At 31.8% G+C, this 18,765-nt stretch overlaps 1 protein-coding gene across 2 annotated transcripts; it reads left to right on the top strand.

Moving 5' to 3' along the window:
- The first annotated feature begins 2,896 nt into the window (after window positions 1–2,896).
- LOC133192807 (uncharacterized) lies at window positions 2,897–15,791 on the top strand. Of its 2 annotated transcripts, XM_061328815.1 has the most exons (10): window positions 2,897–2,995; window positions 7,222–7,389; window positions 7,951–8,123; window positions 8,492–8,609; window positions 9,183–9,249; window positions 10,099–10,116; window positions 10,749–10,904; window positions 14,247–14,365; window positions 14,686–14,767; window positions 15,475–15,791. In XM_061328815.1, exons 1-10 carry the CDS (start codon window positions 2,906–2,908, stop codon window positions 15,585–15,587), a joined length of 1,104 nt encoding a protein of 367 aa, XP_061184799.1. In that variant the 5' UTR covers window positions 2,897–2,905; the 3' UTR covers window positions 15,588–15,791. The 2 variants fall into 2 exon arrangements, with proteins under 2 accessions (XP_061184799.1, XP_061184800.1); XM_061328816.1 differs by lacking the exon at window positions 10,099–10,116.
- Window positions 15,792–18,765: the final 2,974 nt, after the last annotated feature.

The following is an 18,765-nucleotide window of genomic DNA, read 5'->3' as shown; positions in this document are numbered from 1 at the left end:
GTCAATCAGAAACTTAAGCATCTTTTTACCAACCAACTTTGGGATACTTTTGTTTGCATTCAGAATGATGTTTAACATTTTAAAGACGTTATCAATATTCAATTTCATCTTCAACAGCAAAACTTCATTATAAACGTGGTTACTTAAACTTTTCTATCGTCAATATCCCTTATTTTTGTTGCAATATACCTTTATCACCTGAATATGGAGTTTGTCTTCCAATTGATTCGATACGCAAGAGTATGTTCTACGTACAATTTTAAATGTTGACTGATTTTTTTTTTTCATTCGAATTGTAAGCCATTATTTTCACATTGAATTTGCTACTGATTTTTCTCTATTTGCCCAATCATGACAATGAGCACGTGTCAGGTTTGACCGGTCGACAGGGGATGCGTACTCCTCCATGGCACTTGATCCAAATTCTGATGTTTTTGGTATTGCTTCAGTGGACTTTTGAGCTTGGTTACTGGTCATTATCTTCATATTTCATTCTTGTACACTCTACATTGGAGGATCGCGAATTCTTGCTCACTAGTCTACGACACACCTTAAATGATATGTGCACTTAAGGTTTATTCTTCGGGAAATTTGTGATAAAGGAGTAAAAAAAATGCACTTGCAAGATTGTCCTTACATTGAAAAATCAAAGGAGGAAGAAAATGCATGCATAGAAATCGAAGTAAGCATAACCTGCACAACTAAAATTGTTTTTCCTGAAAGAAAAAAAAACAATGCAATATTTAACTGAAAGCTATTTCTGGAGATGAATATAAATAGGTGTATCTTAAACTTCTTTGGTTCATTCGAGACTCATATCTCACCTTTAGAAGAACGAAAACAACGATTTTGTTTGAGATCTAGAGGGTTCAAGGCGAGTATTCTTTATTCTTTTTTCTGTAATATCAAATTCCTCTGTCATTTTCTGCTTTCTGGTGGTATGAGGCCACAATTTGGTAATTAAGTATTGTTCTTTTTTTTAAAGTTTGCAACATTTTAGCCTGAATTTAGCAAATGATTTTATCGACAACTGAAAATGTTGTTTTTTTTGTTTTGTTTTTTTTTTTTTTTTTTTTTTTTTTTTGTTTTTTTTTTGTTTTTTTTTTTTTTTTGGTTTGTTTGTTTGTTTGTTTTTTTTTTTTTGTTTTTTTTTTGTTTTTTTTTTTTTTTTTTTTTTGTATTTGAGCATCAAAATTGATCTTATTATCACAAATAGGTAAAGAAATAAAATAATTAAACAAAACATGAAATTGATAATGAATAAATAAAATATGTTTATTATAGATTAGATAGATAAATCAAATTACTGGCACCTTCCAATGAAAGACTCATTTATTATTAATTTACAAATTTAAAAAAAGTGACAAAATATAAACTATACATCACGAGAAATAGGATTCCAATGCACAGAGTATCAAATATATATCGTTAAATAAATATCATACTTAAGTTTCCACTGGATATGTCACTTCTTTCTACAAGGAAGGCTATAATCATCTGGTTCACTGATAAAAACTAATATAAGTCAAAGAAAGTATTATTTTGTTCATTTGGAGAAATCTGAGATAGTAGTTATGGATGATTTTATCTCAATTTGAAATGAAGACGTAAGAAACGTTTATGCTTACTAAAAATAAAAATAGGCAAATATACGGATGGATGAATTCTTTTTGATTGGATCTATTTAAAAAGACTAATTATTGTTTGTATCATAATATAACCCTAGCCATACATTTAACAATACGCATAAGTGTTAATACCTCTTGCTAATATCAAACTTGTAATGACAAGTCTAGACAAGTTAACAACATTAAATTGTTACGAGTGCAAGAGTCAGTTTCCGTTCATCATATAGTTTTGTAAGAGAGAAAGATGACACCAATCATTTACAAGTGTTTTGTTTAGGTTTGGAGAGTGTGTATGGATAAATAAAACTTTCAAAAGCTCTCCAAAACTCCCTAGTTGTAACTTAATGGGATGATTACCACTGCATTTCTGAAAAGAACGTTTTCAGTATTCTTTTGAATGTAAGCGATAATTTTCAACCACAATTAGTTTTTTTTCTTATGTATCGACTACAAAATCCTAAAGTGTTTATATATTTCTGGTCGAGATTTTTTTTTTTTTCATTATAAAATGCAATCAGGGAATTACTCTTGAAATGATTCTCTCCAACATCTTCGTTGTGATGGTAGGTCCGCTTCAGAGAAATCTGAACAATTGAGACCAAACTTTCAACTTGCGTGTACCCTTTATCATCTAATGCAGGGAATTTTGCATTTAGATTTACATAGAGAAATTGCAAAAATACGAAAGCCCATTTTGGAACTATCGAAAGATATATTCTTGAATTCGATATAACGAATTGTCGAATTTGTTAAAACAAATTTAATCCGTTATAACATTTTTAAAATTATTTTAACGAATTAAATCTGTTCAAACAAATTTGTTGAATTCATAATAATGAGTAAAATTCGATTAAACGAATCTTAAAATTTATAATTTTCAGTTATATTCGTTGAATGAATTCTGAAATTTATCAAAACGAATTGGAGATTTAGGGCCTTTAGAAAAATATTTATAAATTTAATATAACAAATTGTGGAAAACGTTTAAACAAATTTTAATCGTTAAAACTAATTTAAGAATTCGTTTAAACGACTTTAAATCGTTTTATCAGAATTCCTTATAACTAATTTAACAAATTCGTGAAAAAGATTTTAATAAAAATATTGATATTACGAATTAAATTCATTGAACAAATTTAACAATTCGTCATATCGAATTCAAAAATATTTTTAATAGGCTCTAAATGGGCTTCCGTACAGAAATGATAATAAGCAATGTTTTCTTCCGTATATTATAACATACTCATGATACTGACACAGAGTATATTCTTTTACAGATGTGTACTCCAGGAGAATCTAACAGATTTGATGACTTGGAGGAGGACGGTCTAATTGCTAATTTAGCATCCATAAAATGTTCTCCTCTGGTTTGTAATTATTTTTTTTTAAAAAAATCTCATATATTTATTATTTTTAGTTTTTTATGTCCCCGGCATAAAATGGCTGGGGCATATGGTATTATCCATTTCCATGCATCGCTCATTCCATCATTGTCATTCCGTTAGTTTTCGGACTTTTCTTTGCTATGCTTAAAGATGATGAGCTGTGTCTTTTTATAAAGAACTTAAGACCAATTTCGAATTTTATGTCAATTGACCCATTTTCACCAAAGTCATTGCGCTTAATTTGTCTTTGATTATTTATAATAAATCACTGTTTTTCGGACCTTTTTTGTTGTGCATGAAGATAATTAGTTAACTTTCAGTGAAAGCGGGGGATATCACTTTTGGTCTGTTCGTTTGTCTTTCTCTCTGTCTGTCTGTCTATCTGTCATTTTGTCTGAGTGTGACACTTTAATTTTTTTAAACAAAATCTCAAAAGCCATTGAACTTTTGCAATGAAATTTAATATTACAACTCCCTATATATGGACTGTAGAAGATCCCTATTTATTTTGGCGTCAAATGTAGAAAGTCAAGGTCATATATTCTGTCATGTGTAACACTTTTGTTTCGGGGCAAAATCTTAAAAAGCCTTTAAACTGTTTTCTCACAAATCGTCATTCATTAAAATGCCGCCTGTATCATTTGTACACACAGGCACGTCTCGCATTTTGTATAATTATTTCCTGCTTCCTCCAGCATTATTTTTAGAGTTTATTCTGGAGTTTCCAGAGTACAATTCAAAATCTTGTTGTTAACTGCTGCTCCCTGATATTCTACGACGCCATTTTTTTTTTTTTTTTTTTTTTTTTTTTTTTTTACCTTTTTCAATGACGACTATAGATCTATCATATGAAATTGATTTCTTTTCAATGAAGCAAAATATTGTCAGAATTTGGAATATGAAATTATGCAACAATGCCGCCTGTATCATTTGTACACACAGGCACGTCTCGCATTTTGTATAATTATTTCCTGCTTCCTCCAGCATTATTTTTAGAGTTTATTCTGGAGTTTCCAGAGTACAATTCAAAATCTTGTTGTTAACTGCTGCTCCCTGATATTCTACGACGCCATCCTTTTTTTTTTTACCTTTTTTCAATGACGACTATAGATCTATCATATGAAATTGATTTCTTTTCAATGAAGCAAAATATTGTCAGAATTTGGAATATGAAATTATGCAACAATTTTAATGTCTATTTTTCATTTGCTTTTGTGCCATTTTACAGAGAATATGACTACATAAATTATTTAGTGTATTGTTTGTAAATTCCTAAATTTGACTTGCTCCGCGATCCGAATTTCGCAGTTTTTTTTTTAACTCTGAATAAGTCTTATTAAGATATTTTTCTTATTTCAATACACATCATTGGGATTTAATGTTAAAACATTTCTACCAAATCTGTGTATAATTTGACGTTAAGTAAAAAAGTTATGACAGAAGTCCGCGAACTTTCTGAACAACTCTAGTTCTTTAATGAATTATAGAACAAGTTTCATATGTCGATTGAACCATTTTCACCCTTAGCTTTTGAATTTTCTAATTATTTGCTGTTGACTTCTTGACTTTTTAATACTGCGTTGTCGCCCGCGTGGCGCAGTGGTTAGAGGTTTGCTCGGTGTAAGGAGTTGATCCTTACATCGCAGGTTCGAATCCCACTGCGGGACGTGGAGACCGGTCCTTCCGATGAGACCGTATAAACCGAGGTCCCGTGTCGCAGTAGATGCTGGTACGAAAAAGATCCCTCACTGCTCAGTGGCCCTGAGTGCCGAATATAGGTCAAAATTCGCAGCCTTCCAGCGGCATGGTGGCGTCTCCATATTAGTGAAAAATTCTCGAGAGGGACGTTAAACAACATACAAACAAACAGCAAAAAATAAAATAAAACTGCGTTTGGTTTCACGCAGCTAAGTAAGTTGTGTATCGACAAATGTTTAAAGAAAACAAAATTAGCAATATATTTTTTGTGAAATCTTTTCTGAATGATTTTAATTTCTTCATTTAGAAAAATATTAGATTGAACATTTAAGAAAACCAAAAGAGGAGTTTCCATGGAAATTTTTGTGATTATTATTTCTGCAGTTAGAGATGTAATAAATATATTCAATCTCCAAATAAGGGGGCCTATCTAAAACTGTGTTTCAGTGTTAATCCCCACAGTATTAGAAAATGATGATACAGTCCAAATCATCGTACAGCGCTCATAAACTTGTAAATTGTATTTTGATGCATTTAAATATTCAGAAGTTTCTGATCAGACTTAAGCTCTTTTAATTTGAACTTATAACATTGTATAAGAAAAGTTGCACTTGAACATACAACTTTTCTGTTTTGAGATGAACATTTGCAGAATTACGTATTCTGGTGTTCTTCAGACTTGTAACAATACTAAGTCAGTCCTTAACAGTGGGGGTAGCATTTTGAAAGACTTTTACAAATTACAGATGTATTCTACTTTCAGTAGCCATGTTAATACTCTATCACAACGTAATAATTGAAATTATGCATCTTGATATATTCTACTTGTGTGACAAGTTTTATTAAAATTAGATCAGAACTGTAAAGGGAATATTAGTAGCAATTCAAAAATTATTTATGGAGAAACAGATGGACGGACAACGGATACTTATTTTAGGTATAATTTCTATGTAGTTAAAAGTTTTAAAAAAGTAGTCAAAAAGTTTTTTTTTTTTAAATTGACCGCTAGTAACAAACATATGATTTTTTCCACTTTAGAACTCAGAATTTTTAGATGTCCACTGTTATTTTAGAGTTTTGTATAACATCAAGTTGCTATTCTTTTCTACATGTATAAACAAATATTTTTTAACAGATTGTGACATATGATTTAAAGTACCTTATGAAAGTGGACATAAAGCAAAGGGATGCCTCTTGACCTTGCACAAATCTTTAAATTCTTTCACTTCTCATGTAAGATAATAAGATGTAATGCTCTACTGTTGTTAGAATCAATGACTTTTAGAATAATCTTACCCATAGTACTGACATGTACCATCTACGGATTTATTTCACAAACTGTAAAAATAAATCTTGAAATTTAACGTAACTGATATCTGTTCAAATTATTGTTACCTGAATATGCATATACATGTTATAGGTTCCATGCTGAAAGTAAACAAGATCGAAATAGGACAAAAATTATGTGTCTGTATTTTACCTCCGATGGAGAATCGATAAAAGGATTTCACTCTAATGATTAACATATTAAGGCTTTTCTGGACGTTATGGATGGAACAAGGCATCGAAAGCAACATTAGATTTCTATTTTCTAAACATTTTTATACGTATACATTTGAGGGCTAATTGATTTCTTGATACTGACCGAAGAAAGACTGTGTCAGTTTATACACATTATTATCCGAAGTGTATCCATTTATCCTATAAATAGGAAGTTTTTGCTTAAAGTTGGCATTTGAACACTGTCTTATGTCAAGTTAAAAAATACACAAATATATGTGTATGCATTTTTTATCACAGAAAATTAAAGCAAATTAATCATTTCATTAAAGCTTTACACGCTATAATTTGCGTCAGTTAAAAAAAAGTTGGAAATTTATTTATTTTGTTTATCAAATAAAGTAAAGAAAATTCTCTAAATTACACAGTTGAAATCCAACGCGTTATAAAGATGCCAAATTATTATTATTTATTTTCCTACTAGGATAGTACTGCCTCTATTTGAATTAATGTGGCACGTGACACCATTGCCACGATTGATAAACAAAAAGTAGCTTCGAGAAAACGAGGTAGGCTGTAAAAAAATATCAGAGGTTGGATCTGGTACCATGGAGGAGTAAGCATCCCCTGTCGATCGGTCACACCAGACTTGTGCTCCTTGTCATGATCGGGTGAACGGAAAAATCCGTACGTAATTCAATGTGAAAATAATGGCCTACAATTGTATGAAAAACTTCAGTCAACATTTGACTTGATGATAAATTGTATTTGCTTACAAGGTCGTTGTATCGACCGTAGAATTGCAAAATGTTGACTTTAAACGAGACTGTTTATATCCTCATTTCATCAACTTATTTGTCAATACATGTAGCTTACCTCGTTTTTGAAATTGTGCGTACATAGAGCATGCTCTTGCGTATTGAATTAACTGGAAGATATTTAACTTGATTAACAATAATCATATATTTGATAAAGTATACATGTATATAATGTTTTTTTTATTATTACAGAAAAGTCCTCCGTCAACTGATGTCGCATACAATTCTTCATCAACTGATGTCACAGAAAGGCTTTCATCAGCTGACGTTACAAACAGTCCTAATACCCCAAAACAGAACGACGTTGATGAAAAAGTGATAAAATCTCTCCGGCGAGTTGACACTCAGATAAGTGATGAGGTGAAAGATCCCCATCAAACAAAACATATAGGTCTATCTCCACTAAACAAAAGATAAACAGAATGAAATCATGAAAATAAACATTCCAAAAACTGTAATTCTTCTCAGCCCATCTTAAAAAATAAGTGGAATGGTAGGAACTTTGTTTTTGCGTGAAATAACGTTTTATACCCGAGGCGTGTTCAACAACACTCACAACTGCTCGTCAAATTCGTCAAATGGTGTTTATAATAATTATTACTAGAACTTTCATTTAAATTCATTTAAATTATAAGCAAGATGAAGTGGGGACAAAACTTGGTTATGTCACTTTATTTTGGAAGACATAATCATTCAAACATAAAAAATTACTTTGATGATTATCATCTCACGGTAAAAAAAAAAAAAGAAGAGTTAAATCCTTAATTAGATCTATAAAATCTGTAAATCTTTTTAAATCGTTGTTACTATAGAATGTTGCAATCTGAGAACTGGGAAATCTTTTACTGATAAGATCTTGCTATATTTCTCACTGAATCATATGAGAACTCGTTAAAGTGTCAACATTTAATACACCTACAGCTGGACACGAAGCCTACATCTGAAATCTTTGTGAGACACCAATGGGAGGATACAATTCAGGGAGACGGACTTGGAGGATTTCTTTGTTCAACTACCCTGAAAGACGGGACAAATCTTCATGCATTTTGTTCCCTAGACGCTAATGGTATTCTAGCAAAATCTCTTCATGTGAAGTACGTCTTCGATTACTAACCATATTCCTTATCCTTATTAACCATATTTGTTTTAATGCTTTTAATGATAATTGATTTTCTTGTATACGTATTATTTTATTTCAGTATCTCATGAGTAGGTCATAATGTAGTCTTTTGATTTATATGAAGGGTAGTTAAAAAACATTCATGAGCATTAATGAACGAGAAAATCCCTTGACTGGACGAAGGCCAGAGCATATGTATTGAACATGTAAAAAGACTTCATGTTTGGGAAAAATTATTACAAACTAAAAAAGATTTTTAAAAAGTTCTTAGTACCGTAAAATAAATATGTAAAAGTAAGATTATAAATTCTTTATTTTTATGGGTTTTTTTATCTTTTATAGAGAAAAAGACATTCTTGTAAGTCTAAATTCTGCACAACTTTTGGATCCCCCATCTATTAGTACAGAGGATGTTCTGGAACTATTTAGGACATTGCCAATAGGAGAACCAATCAATATGGTATCATTTTTAAATTTTAGAATGAAATAGAGCATAAAATGATACAAATGATACAAATTATTTTTTTTTTCTTTTCACAAACTTGCTGAAAGTAATGCGAAAGATTGCATAAACGTCAAGGTAAATAAAACTTGAAATGAAAAATCTTTGAATTCTTACATTAGGTCGTATTTTGACTATTTCAATAGGCCAATTGTTAGGCCTTTGTTTTTATACTAAATTTTACTACGGATTATTTCGTATAACTGAACAAAAGATAGGGCTCATGGTGGGTGTGACTATTTGACAGGGGATGCCTTCTCCTGATTTTACCTCTGGGATTTCCAGGGGTTCCTTGTTTTATGTCCTGTTCATATAATTGTATTGTTTGTAGTTTTTTTATCGATCACCGTTCGTTTTCTTCACCTATTTCATAAGAGGTATCACAGCGGTATTTTATTTACCATAGATGATGCAAAACGATACTTTATCAGCGAAACATATACAGTTTTCAAAGTAGATGGTTCCCTATAGCTGGTCAAAAATCAGAAAATCAGCACAACATATAATAACATTCTTCATTTATTTCTTCAGGTAATCTATAGCAGGAAAACAAAACTCTTTACATTTATTGATTTTCAACTGGAAGCCATCAAAAAAGGTAAGTTAAAACACACTTTTTTCCAGGGAAATTTACCGAAACATTTGTTCAAACTCAAACTCTCAAAAAAGTGGAAAAAAGGACATTCAAACATCTACTTCTATACTAATTTCTTTCCTATGAAATATATGGAGATAACGAACAGTATTCAAGCTCAAAAGTCCATTATACAATACAAAATAGGAGCAGAGCAAACAAGGACCTCCAAACATCAGAGGTGGGATCAGGTGCCATGGAGGAGTGAGCATCCCCTGCCGACCCGTCACACCCGCCGTGTGCTCCTTGTCATGATCGGGAAATAACGGAAAAATCCGTGGACAATTCAGTGTGTAAATAATGGCCTAACAATTAGTATGAAAAACGTCAGTCAGCATTTGACTCAATGATAAATTGTATTTGCTGACAAGGTCATTGTATCGACCATAGAACTTACGAAATGATGACTTTAAACGAGACAGCTGATATTCTTGTTTCATCAACTTATTTGTCAATAATTTACCTCGTTTTGAAATTGTACATACGTAGAGCATGCTCTTGCGTATCGAATCAACTGAGAGATATAAACCCCGTATGCAGGTGATGAAGGTATATTGCTGCATAAGTAAGGGAAGTTGACGATTGAAAAGTTAAAGTCATCACGTTTATCATAAAGCTTGGTTGTTAGATTACCATTAACGTCTTTTTCAAGTAAAATATCCAAATATGAAACAGATGTGTCAGACTCTGTGGTATCTTTTTTGAATTTCAGGGAAAATTCAATGTGTTAAATTATTTCAACTATTAAATTAACGAATGTACTTTAAAAATAAACGAAATGGAAATTACCTTTAAAAACATAATATTTTTTAGACGAAGTAGCAGAAGATAGTAAGTATAAAATGTCTTTTTTAGATTTAGATTGAAATTAAAGAACACATGTATCAAACATTTTCACCCTTCATGTGACACACAATTTCATGTCCTTTTGATTTTGAATTTTGTGTTGTGTTTTCATTTAACAATAAAAACGCATAAAGAATTACTACTTTTCCTCTTTAATATCATGTGATGCATGGTAAAAATATTTAAAATTACGGATCATATCATGCAAATTATCAACAGATTGTCGGAATTTTGATGCAAGAAATAGATAATGAAATATAAACTAATAAATTTGTATGAACATCTAGATGTAATTATTAACACGAACGGTATCATATAGTGAGACTTCCCCCATTGAGACACCCCCCCCCCCACACACACACACAGAGAGAGAGAACTGGATATATACCGAGTCTTCTGCATAGGGGAGAAGAATGACAATATATATAGCCCGGGGAAGTTTCACTATGTAGTCAGTCTTCCAGGGGAAGTTTCAAAATATAGCCAAGCTTTCGAGGGAAAGACTCACTATATAGCCAGTCTTTCGGGGGAAGTCTCATTATGGGAAAGTCTTGCTATAAAACACCGGTTCTTTTCTGCTATTGTTTGTACACTGTTTTTTTTTATATATATTTTAGTTATGCTGAAGACAGCGTATGTGAAGTTGACGTCATCAGGACATTTTCCCCCTACTGTTAAAGCTCTGCGGATACCAAACCAACCGAAGTTTCTGGTGTTTGACGAAGGACGTCTCCAATGCAGTCAAATAAATGACTTTTTAAGAGACTGTAGATGTAAGACCGTTTGTAATTAAAAATTCAATACATGATATATAAGAATTTTTGTATCACTTAAGGTTTAGCCAAAGGCCAAGATGTCCAAAAATTTATTTTTACAATAGCTCCAAAACTATGTGAGGTATAACGTTAAAACTTTTACAGTTTATAAATATATCATTGATTAACAGATAGAAAGTATCACTTGAAAACAAATATTTAAAAAAAAAATTGAGAAAAAAAAAATCAAAACATTTGCATATTTTAAAAAAAATGCACCTCCTTAATTCTGTACTTTGAGTGAAAACCATCATTGCAGAAATAATATATGTTTATCAATGAAGGGCAAGTTGGACGTGAATGGTCTCTGAAAGGCTGTCATTGAAAGCATGACATGTATAAAGACAAGACCCCTATAAAATCCGCCATTTGCAATGTACTTTCGGTTTCAAATCTTAACATTTGGACAAAATAAACAGGGAAAACAACTTTTCAGAGGCTATCGAAGTCCAACTTGCCCTTTATTGATAAACATATATTGTTTCTGCAATGATGGCTTTCACTAAAAGTACGGAATTAATTAGGTGTATTTTTTAAAAATATATGCATTTTTTTATAAAGAATTTTTCTCGATAAATATTTTTTAGAAGTTTTTGTAATCAAGTGATACTTTCTATCTGTTCATCAATGATATATTTATTTACTGTAAAAGTTTTAACTTTATAAATCACATAGTTTTGGAGCTATTGTAAAAATAAATTTTTGGACATGTTGACCTTTGGTAAAACCTTAAGGATTTGTCTATATAAGAGATGTCTTGTGTAAACATTGTGGAATACGAAGATAACGAACGGTAATTAAGTTCAAAAGTCCATTGGAAGCATACAAATCGAGAGCATAGTAAACACGAACCATTAAAACATCAGGGATGGAACCAGGTGCCAAATAGGATTAAACATCCTCTTCTACCGCCACACCGCCATTTGCTCCTTGTCGTGATTGGGCAAACGGAAAATTCCATAGACAATTTAGTGTGTAAATAATGGCCTAACAATTTACATGTATTTTAAAAAACGTCAGTCGACATTCGACCTATAATTTATTATAGATTGTATTTGCTAACAAGGTCATTGTATCGATCATAGAATTTGAGAAATGTTGACTTGAAAGAGACTGTTGATATCCTTGTTTCATCAACTTATTTGTCAATAGCTTGCCTCGTTTTAGAATTTATATGTACGAAGAAGATGCTTTTGTTCATCGAATCAACTTGGGAGACAAACTTCATATGTAGGTGATAATGGTATATCTATACTTATACATTAATAAAGTTTGCAAATAAACTCCGAAACGGGTGCACCAGAGTTCTTACTTACTCTTCTAACAATACACTAGATACAAGATGATGTCCGTAAACTATATTTAGATTTCACTCGCATAGTAAGTATCGTACATTAAATTAAAAGTCTACTTTCATTTTCTCTAAACAGCCATGAAATAGCTAGAACGTGAGTACGGTGGCGTTTCCGGTTGGCGGATCTAAGTTACTGGCAATTTTTAATGAAACTGACAACAAGCAATCGTTTATTTATTACATAAAACGTCATCACTGAATTATTCAATCAAAACTCGATTTAAATGATATAAAAGAAATAAGTTCTGATAACCGATTAAAAAGGGAAATGTGCAAAATATTTTCGTCATTCACCGATCTTTATATTGACGGAAGCTTCTAGAACATCATATAGCATCGAGCCCGATGTTAAGAAAAAACGAGGCGATTATAGCTACATGACCATAAAAAAAGCTTTTGTGTAAATGGTCATAATTGAAATAATGGTAAATCACTGATAACACTATAAATTGTGATTATAATTATATATATATCGAAAGACTATTACATATACATGTATGTAGTAGATTTTCCTAATAAATTTATCGGTAAAATTTGTATAACGTTATATTCCTTACTTAGAGCATCGTGGCAACGAACCCGAAGTACAATTTGTACTTCGTAATAAACTTGCTTACATGAAAAGAGAAAATTAATGAATAAGGTATTGATCAAATACAATTAAAGATGTAAAATTTTGCGCTTTAATCAATGCACAGTTAATTTCTGAATACAATCTTTCATAGCTGCAATAATGTAGCCCTCTCCTTTTTTGAAGGGGGGGGGGGCAGAGAGAGAGGCCAGAAAATATCAGATGAAAAAAAAAAACGGAGAGGGCTACATTATTGCAGCTTAGTCTTTTGTATCAAATACTCAGCCTATTCATAGGGCGTTAAAAGCTGATTTTTACACAGGTACTTGGTTCTTGGTTTATAAATATGTATGTACCTTATTGATACGTAAAAAAGTAAAGTACATTTTTACATATCAATAAGGTACAAACATATTCATAAACCAAGACCCAAGTACCTGTGAATTTTTAACCCCCCTCCCCCAATCAATTTATTAGTAAAATGTGCATATTCGTTGCTTTTATCCTTGACGGAAATGAAATAAGAGCATCTGGAGTACAATATCCATAACATAGTATAACAGGTCTCACAATAAACGTCAATTGATGAAATTGCTATTTTTCAAGTTTAAAAAAACAAAACAAAAAAAAACAAAAAAGAAAAAAAAGTAAATAAATAAATAAAACAAACACAAAAACGGGGGGGGGGGGTGGATAGGTACATTTCTAAATCTACTTCATGCGGGATTTTGAACAAAGTATTTGTTCCTGCTATAAGCCTGTAGGCTGTCAGTAGAGAACTACAATATATTTTCTGTCGATAGTAGTATAAATTCAATTCCCGCGCTTGCGCGGGATTTCATCTAGTTGCTTCATAAATAAGGGCAGATGACGATAGAAAAGACGTCACGTTTATCATGAAGTGTTGTGTTGTTAGTTTGCCATTTATGTCTTTCTCTAGTAAAATATCCAAATATGAAATAGGTGTGTCAGATCTTTGGTGTCTTCTATTTCTAGGTCAAAGTGATATATTGATACATAGGAATGAAAATGAATATTGTTAATTGATAAAACTTCGTTGACGTATCTAAATGTCGAAATGAAGGCCAGAGCAAGAATTCCTCTTTTCATGTAGCAGTTTTAAAATAAATTCTGCTTCATATGCATACAAAAATCAAGCATAAAAGAGCATTACTTTGTCGTAAACAACAGCACACTAGTGACATCTCTAACATTTGCAAAATAATATGCAATGTGATCAAACGTGTAAATTAGTATAACTGAATTTTCAATCAATATTCTTGTATGCAAAACTTATTTTTAATTTTTAATTCGATTTTCAAACATAAGGCTTATTATTTTTTTAATATTGTTTTTCATGCGTATATATGATTAGGTCATTTCATCGTAAAGAAGTCCCTAAATGAAGACACCTGGCGTTTTGAATACAGATACCAAGTACAAAAAGATACATCAAAATATCTCGGCATAAAAGGAAATACACTGGACCTGATGGTAAACATCATTCATTAAATATTAATCGATAACAGATACATGTAATAGAAATTATCTCATATTTAAATACTCTTACACTTTTGACTTAATATTAAATTATGAAGATTACATTATTTGTTCCTATGAAAAAAAATATTAAACGATAACAAAGTAGTACATGTAAATTCATTGCAAACGTTACTTTGAAAGTATCTACTAATAATCATTAAATCATTTTCATTTCTTTGCAAACGGAAAGAGGATTTTTCTTCTATGTTACTTTAATACACGTTTTTTTACATTCATTGTGATGTAACAAAACACTGTTGGATTTATTAAAGGACGAATCAGACAAAGAATTAACACTGTTTCAACAGGAGGAAAGAAACGGCCTCGTCCTATTAAAACTTTCTAGGCGAAACGGTAGGAAAACACATTGGTTCTGATTTTATATATATATTACTGGTTTTCCTTATATGACTTTAGTCGCCCGCGTGGCGCTGTGGTTAGAGCGTCTGCTCTAGAGTCGCGAAGTAAGGAGTTGATCCTTACGTCGCGGGTTCAAATCCCACTGTGGGACGTGAAGACCGGTCCTTCGGATGAGACCGTATAAACCGAGGTCCCGTGTCGCAGTAGGTGCTGGCACGAAGAAGATCCCTCACTGCTCAATGGCCGTAAGTGCCGAGTATAGGACAAAATTTGTAGCTCTCCACCGGCAAGTGGTGGCGTCTCCATATGAGTGAAAAATTCTCGAGAGGGACGTTAAACAACATACAAACAATTATATGATTTTATAAATATGTATTGCACATGCATTGCAACGCAAACCATACATGTAGTGAAATGCCTGTAATCGTATTTTTTAAAAATGTGTAAAGATGCCAAATTGTTGTTCAGATACACAATTTTTTTTTATCTTATTTTATTTTTTTTAACTATTTTTTATTTTATTTTATTTCATTTTATTTTATGAGATAAACGTCAATGTCTTGAAATTTAAATAATGTGTATTTACATAGCAATTCATATAAGATTACACAGCGAATGGGGAATGGGATTTCAAATGCATGGAGGACCTTATATGAATTGCTATCTAAAATTGCTATCAAATTTAAGAAAATCTTTTTCAGATATGACAGTTAGTTTTAATGAAGATCGTGGTGTCTATGAAGTTCGCCCTCATTGCTTTGATCTCAAACCAGAACACGGAATAAATATGGTGCGCACAAACTGTCCAGTGTAGAAATTCATCCAGCTGTTAATCGATGATATTTGTAAACTTCCGAAAAACAAGATATCACAATTGTATTGTATTGAAGTAACTCTAGAAATTATAAATTATTTTTGATGTGCTTTTTGAATTAAAGCTGCACAATTTGTAGTTGTTAATTTGTCTTCGTCGTCTATAGTCAGTAAAATGTCTAAATAAAACATATGTGGCAGACTCTGGGGTGTCTTTTATTTCAAGTTCACTGGGATATATCGAGTCGACATACGAATAAAAATAAGTATAGTTAATTGATAAAACATCGTCGATATATCTGAATGTCTAATTGAAGTGTTTTCCTCTTCTCACGTAGAAGTTTTGGAGTAAATTCTGCTTCATAGGAATATAAAAGCAGGTCAGCTAACAAAGGAGCACAATTAGTGCCCAACGGAATTCCAACAGTTTGTTGTAAGACTTGGTCTCCGAAAACTACATAAACGTTGTTAATGAAGCACTTCAGCATCCTTTTAATATCAACTTCAGAGTACTTGTGTGTACAACAAGAGTGGTTTTTAACGAAGTACTTTTGCTGATAACCAATCACAAGGTGTGAAAAATTCCGAGTTCCGTTTTTATTTAAAAAGCAGTTGTCTAGGATATCAAAAGCCTATTTTTTAATTTATCCTGAGGAATTGTTGTATAAAGTGTAGAAAAGTCCACGTTTTGATGTTATTGACTTGAAAAATTTGGCGATTTTAAAGTTTCTAAAAGTTCTTTCGAGTTTTTGAGGATCCACATATTTGATTTACACCACTTCTAGAATAAGCTGTAGCACAGTAGTCTGAAGTTTCTCCTTTACAGTAGTTAATATTTTTGTAAGGAGTAATGAGTCCATTCAAAAGCGTGTGTTATCATGCGCTTATTAGACTCCTACCGAAAAAGCCTTGGAAACCATCCTAGAAAGTCAATCTGATAGACTCAAAAATCTGCTTGAAATTTTTCAACGAGATGTAAGTCCATCCCATCGACTCCACTGCCTTCTTCCTAATGCTCGGGGATATTTGAGAATTTGAGAAACTCCTAAAATAAATCTTGTCGCCAGCGTGGCGCAGTGGTTAGAGCGTTCGCTCTAGAGTCGCGAAGTAAGGAGTTGATCCTTACGTCGCGGGTTCAAATCCCACTGTAGGAGATCGGTCCTTCGGATGAGACCGTAGAAACCGAGGTCCCGTGTCGCAGTTGGTGCTGGCACGAAAAAGATCCCTCACTGCTCAATTGCCCTGAGTGCCGAGCATAGGTCAAAATTTGTAGCTCTCCACCGGCAGGTGGTGGCGTCTCCATATGAGTGAAAAATTCTCGAGAGGGACGTTAAACAATAAACAAAGAAACAAATATAAATCTTACCAAAATTCAAAACATAATTGGTTTACTAAACCATACAAAAACACACAAGTAATTTAGAAGCTAGTCAGTGGACTGAACACCCTTTATTTTTTTTTTATATCAACTTTGATTAAAATTGTTTGTACATTATGTATATTCATTTCAATTTATTTATATCTCCTAATATTTTTATTACATTTTATTGCTTTAAAAAATCGTTTGTACTGCGTTTGTACATTATCACTTTTATATGTTGCTTATACACGTATTCTTAAGTTTTTTATGTCTAAATCGATCATTGTACTTCCAACTTTTAAGGTTGTCAACGAATAAATATCTGTCTATCATGTTCTTTACAATTGTAATTCATGTTTTTCTAGCTACATAATTTTAGATTATTTTATGATAAGAATTATTCGAGTCCAGTGAAAATTAAAATGTACAGAAATGAAAATTTTAGTCTTTTTTTCAAAAACATAGTGCAGAGCCAAGATTCAATAGCTTATCATTACTCACTTGTAATAAAAGACATTCTAATAGCTTAAAAATAAATAAGAAAGTTTATTAATTTATCATTTCACAGATAGAAAGCGCAAATACATATATTTATTGTCATAAAAACACATTTACATTAAAGAAGCAAAATTAATTCACATAGACAAAAATGATTGTGTTGTATTTGTGTAATTACAGTACATTTGTTTATTATTTTATTTAGATATTTGATTAAATAAAAGATGTCCTTGATGAGACTGTAGCTCCACTGGTTTGTTTTTATAATCTTGGAGGAGAAAAGGTTACATCAGCTGGTCTATCGAAACATTTTAAATTCTAAATTTACTGATCCTGATGTTTCCTTAACTTTTATAAACTTTATTGAAATCAAATCAAAATTGTATATGTGTGTATCTTTTAGAACAGTTTTCATAATTATTCTTTTTTCTTAGCCATCTTAACATGTTTTTGCAGACATTCACCATAAGGGAGAAGAATTTCTTTAAACATAAGGAACTGCAAACTATTTTTTTTAAATCAATCCTTACATTACCCTTAAAAATCAATTAATTGTTTAATATATCACATTTAAAAAGTGAAGATGACGAATTGAAGAGTGATCAATTTCATAAACCTAGTAAACAATTTGTTAGTGGCCTGCCTTGTTTTGAAAATTGATCGTACTCAGGGCATGCTCTTGCGTATCGAATACGATGGGAGATGTTAACACCATAAACAGGTGATAGCAGAATATTACTACACAAATCAGGAAAGTTGACGATGGAAAATCTGGTCATTTCGTGTGTCTTATAGTTTAGTTTTTAGTTCACCTTTATCGTCAGTAAAACATCCAAATATGAAAGAAATGTGGCAGACTCTGTAACGGCTTTAATTTCGAGTTCACTGGGATGTATCGAGTCGACATAGGAATGAAAGTAACAACTATTTGTTAATTGACAATTGTCGTCGATATATGTACATGTAAATGTCGAGTTGTAGGGCACAGCAAGAGCATTCTTTTCAAGTAGAAGTTTTTTTAAATAAATTCCACTTCATAGGAATATACAAACAGGTCGGCTAATAAAGAGGCACAATTAGTGCCCATCGAAATTCTAACAGCTTTTGGTGGAAGGCCTGGCCTCCTAAGACTATGTATATATAGTGTCAAGGAGGAATTCCAGCACTACAAAGTACTTGATTGTAGAATCAGAATGGTTTATAACAAAGTAATTTGTAGATGACCAATCACAAGATCTGAAAGTTCCATTTTTATTGAGGAAGCAGTTGTCAATGATCTTTAAAAAAAAACCCTGCTCTTTAATTTATGCATTGAGAAAGT

Source organism: Saccostrea echinata, unplaced genomic scaffold (assembly GCF_033153115.1).
Source record: "Saccostrea echinata isolate AGI-Se365-2 ecotype Australia unplaced genomic scaffold, CSIRO_AGI_Sech_v1 ptg000025l, whole genome shotgun sequence".
Classification (NCBI taxonomy): Eukaryota; Metazoa; Mollusca; class Bivalvia; order Ostreida; family Ostreidae; genus Saccostrea; species Saccostrea echinata.
Note: the sequence above shows the minus strand (reverse complement) of the source record. Positions and strands in the feature narration are given on the sequence as shown.

Coding starts and splice junctions, on each gene's coding strand:
- LOC133192807 (XM_061328815.1), top strand. CDS start 2,906: ATGTGTACTCCAGGAGAATCTAACAGATTTGATGACTTGGAGGAGGAC. Junction 14,366..14,685: donor GAAATACACTGGACCTGATG/GTAAACATCATT, acceptor GATTTATTAAAG/GACGAATCAGACAAAGAATT. Junction 14,768..15,474: donor AAAACTTTCTAGGCGAAACG/GTAGGAAAACAC, acceptor AATCTTTTTCAG/ATATGACAGTTAGTTTTAAT.